General features: G+C 46.7%; 1 protein-coding gene across 1 annotated transcript; it reads right to left on the bottom strand.

Annotated features, from left to right (window-relative positions):
• Positions 1-1,161: 1,161 nt before the first annotated feature.
• Positions 1,162-2,541, bottom strand: LOC307252635 (amphoterin-induced protein 3; the record flags this gene model as incomplete). The annotated part of the gene is made up of 1 exon (XM_080030358.1): positions 1,162-2,541. The coding sequence occupies one exon, from the start codon at positions 2,539-2,541 to the stop codon at positions 1,162-1,164; it is 1,380 nt and encodes a 459-aa protein (XP_079886484.1).
• Between the last annotated feature and the right edge of the window lie 217 nt (positions 2,542-2,758).

Here is a 2,758-nt window from a genome sequence, read left to right on the forward strand (position 1 = left end):
GATTTGCGACAAAATATTACGGTTTATTCACTTTAATTTATTTAAAGTCTATCTGTTCCAATACTTTTGCTAACCTAAAAATGTGATGTTCCTTTTCAAAAAATGCTATCTTCTAAGTTGTGTATCAGATCCAGATGTTAATACCTGGAAATGAAGGCTGAAATGTTGAGCTATTGTCTCATATTCATCGTTTGGTGTCAAACCCAAATGTTTCCAGTCTACAGCAAAAATAAAGGAATTGGCCTCACCGTTCCAATACTATTGGAGGGGACTGTATGTATTCAACCCTATTTACACCTCTGTTTTCTGCTAGATACGATTTATTTCCGTTTTTTACCAGAAAGCTATGGGTTCTGCACAAAACACATGCAATGCTTTCTTTCTCCATCTATTTAAAAAAAAATATGATTACGATGGATTTGCTAAAATTGCCTTTAAAACCAAAATAATATAAACTGATCCAAAAGGACTGAATCCTTTATTATGGACACAGGGACCAAAAGTTTCCAGGAGTTGGAGTTTGAGTTGCTTTGTTTTTATGCTTCTGTACATATTAACATATATGCGTTGCATATTTGAAGTTATTTTGAGCTGGTGCAGCTCTAGTGCTACTTCCTTTTTTTGCCACACTAAATATGGAAGAACTCGACTAAGATACAGATGGCTGAACTTACTTTCTGCAGTCTGTGTCATAAACTTGCAGTGTTTTGTCCCAGGGCTTTTAATCCTATTCAAACACTTTCGGGGAAAAGTTGGCAGGATACATTCCCTGATCCTGTGAGAAAGTTCCCCCCTACCATACCTGAGTACACCGAGAAGTTATTAGCTGAATTTCAGGGCTGATAATGGCCCTGCTGTGATTTAGCAATGTCAGTACACTGAGGGTAATAAACCAAAGTTGAAACTTTAATTTCGACTACCGGGCCAGATGACGGGAGAAGAGCAGATCTGGAACGGGAGATGTTGCTTTTTGTGGTTCAGGAGGCTTTTTAAGTGCAGCTGGCAGTCAGTCGTGTAAACAACAACATGATGTCTTCCCTTGCAGCTTGAAAACTTATTTCTGATTGCATCTCACAGCTAATTCCTGAGTCAGGAGTTTTTTTCTTTGACCAGATATCTCCAGTCTCCGCCTCAGAAAAAAAGAAAAGGAAAAATACTGCATCAACTTTCAGTTGTCCACTCTGTTCCTCCTCCACTTAGCATTGGCTCCATGAATGCTACATGTCTGTTAGCTTGGATTTTGGGGTGGTCTCTTAAGGATGGGGAAAAAACCGATGTTAGGGTGCTGGGGTTGTAGTTCTCAATGGGGATAGCTGGAGGTTTAGGTTGACAGCAGCTGCAGCGACACGGGGTCAGGTAGAGGTATATGAGGATACAGACCATGGTTACCACACAGCCCAGCAACGTTGTGTATCCGGTGTTAAACGACTCCGCTGAAGGCAGCAACACCGTCACGTTCACCTCCCGTGTGGCGTTCAGTGCCTGTTTCATATCCACGGCGGTGCACACGTACAGACCTGAGTCATTGACCTTGGCTTCCTCAATCTCCAAGGTGCCATTAGGAAACAGGCTCATTAGTGTGTCATTAACGCTGGCAGTGGTGATGTAACCCTTGCTGGGGGAAAGCCACGTAAATGAGAGATCTGTGCCACTCAGGCCCGTCAAGCAGTCGAGACGCACCCTCTCGCCATCTGAAACCAACACGTTGGAGAGGAGCACGGTCACCGGCTGTGACAAAGCTTTTTCCACGGTGCAGTTGTGGAAGAAGCGTGTGTGTCGAAGGAACCTTATAGCCGCCCGCGGGTCACCGTAAATGGTGCAGGTGTGTTCGTCCACAAAGTCCCTCAGCGAGTCATAGCCCCTCAGATCCCAGTGCCAGAACACACTGTACATGGAGCAGTCACAGATAAGGGAGTTGTTGTGGAGGTACAACCCCCGCTGCACCAACCCGGGCAAAGCTTTCACGTCCTCCCACGGCAGATGAGACATCCGGTTGGACGAGAGGTCCAGCATGGTCAGGAAAGGATGACTGTGGTCTTGGATGGAGAAGAACGGAAAGTGTGTGATTTGGTTGAGGCTGAAGTAGGCCTTCTTCAAGCTGCTCAGGCCGCTCAGCGTGCCGGCCTCCACCTGTGCGATCTTATTGTCGAAGAGTAGGAGCTCCTCCAGCCTCCACAGCCCCTGGAAGTAGTGTTGCTCCACCATATTCAGCTTGTTGGAGGACAGGTCAAGGTGCCTGAGGCTGGAGGCATTGTGAAACACGCCATGGCCCAGGGAGCCAAGCTGATTGTGGGCCATCCGGAGGTTCTCCAGTCTGGGCATCCCGTTGAAGCTTCCAGTACCGAGCCAGGACAGATGGTTGTGGCTGAGGTCGAGCGTGACAGAGAAGGAGGGCAGGGACGGCGGGAGCTTTGTCACACCGCTGGAGCTACAGCTCACTCTGTCAGATACGCAGAGGCATACGGACGGACAGGTCTCCTTAGAGCCGTGGAGGAGACAGAGGAGCAGCAGGAGGCGGCCTGGATACAGTCTAGAGGTCATGGTTCTGGAAGTCAGGTCCTCCAAGATTTCTAATTCCTGTGACTCTACCTGGTCAGATAAGATCCAAATGAGAAACGGCATGTTATATCAAAAGCAAATTTTCCCCAACCCACATGCTGCTTTGAGCTGTACTGAAAAAAAATCCCATAGTATGACTACAGGCTTTCATGCCATAGGAACATTCATGATAAAGATGAAAAATGGTTTAGATGAAGTA

Source organism: Ammodytes marinus (assembly GCF_949987685.1).
Source record: "Ammodytes marinus genome assembly, chromosome: 7".
NCBI lineage: Eukaryota > Metazoa > Chordata > Actinopteri > Uranoscopiformes > Ammodytidae > Ammodytes > Ammodytes marinus.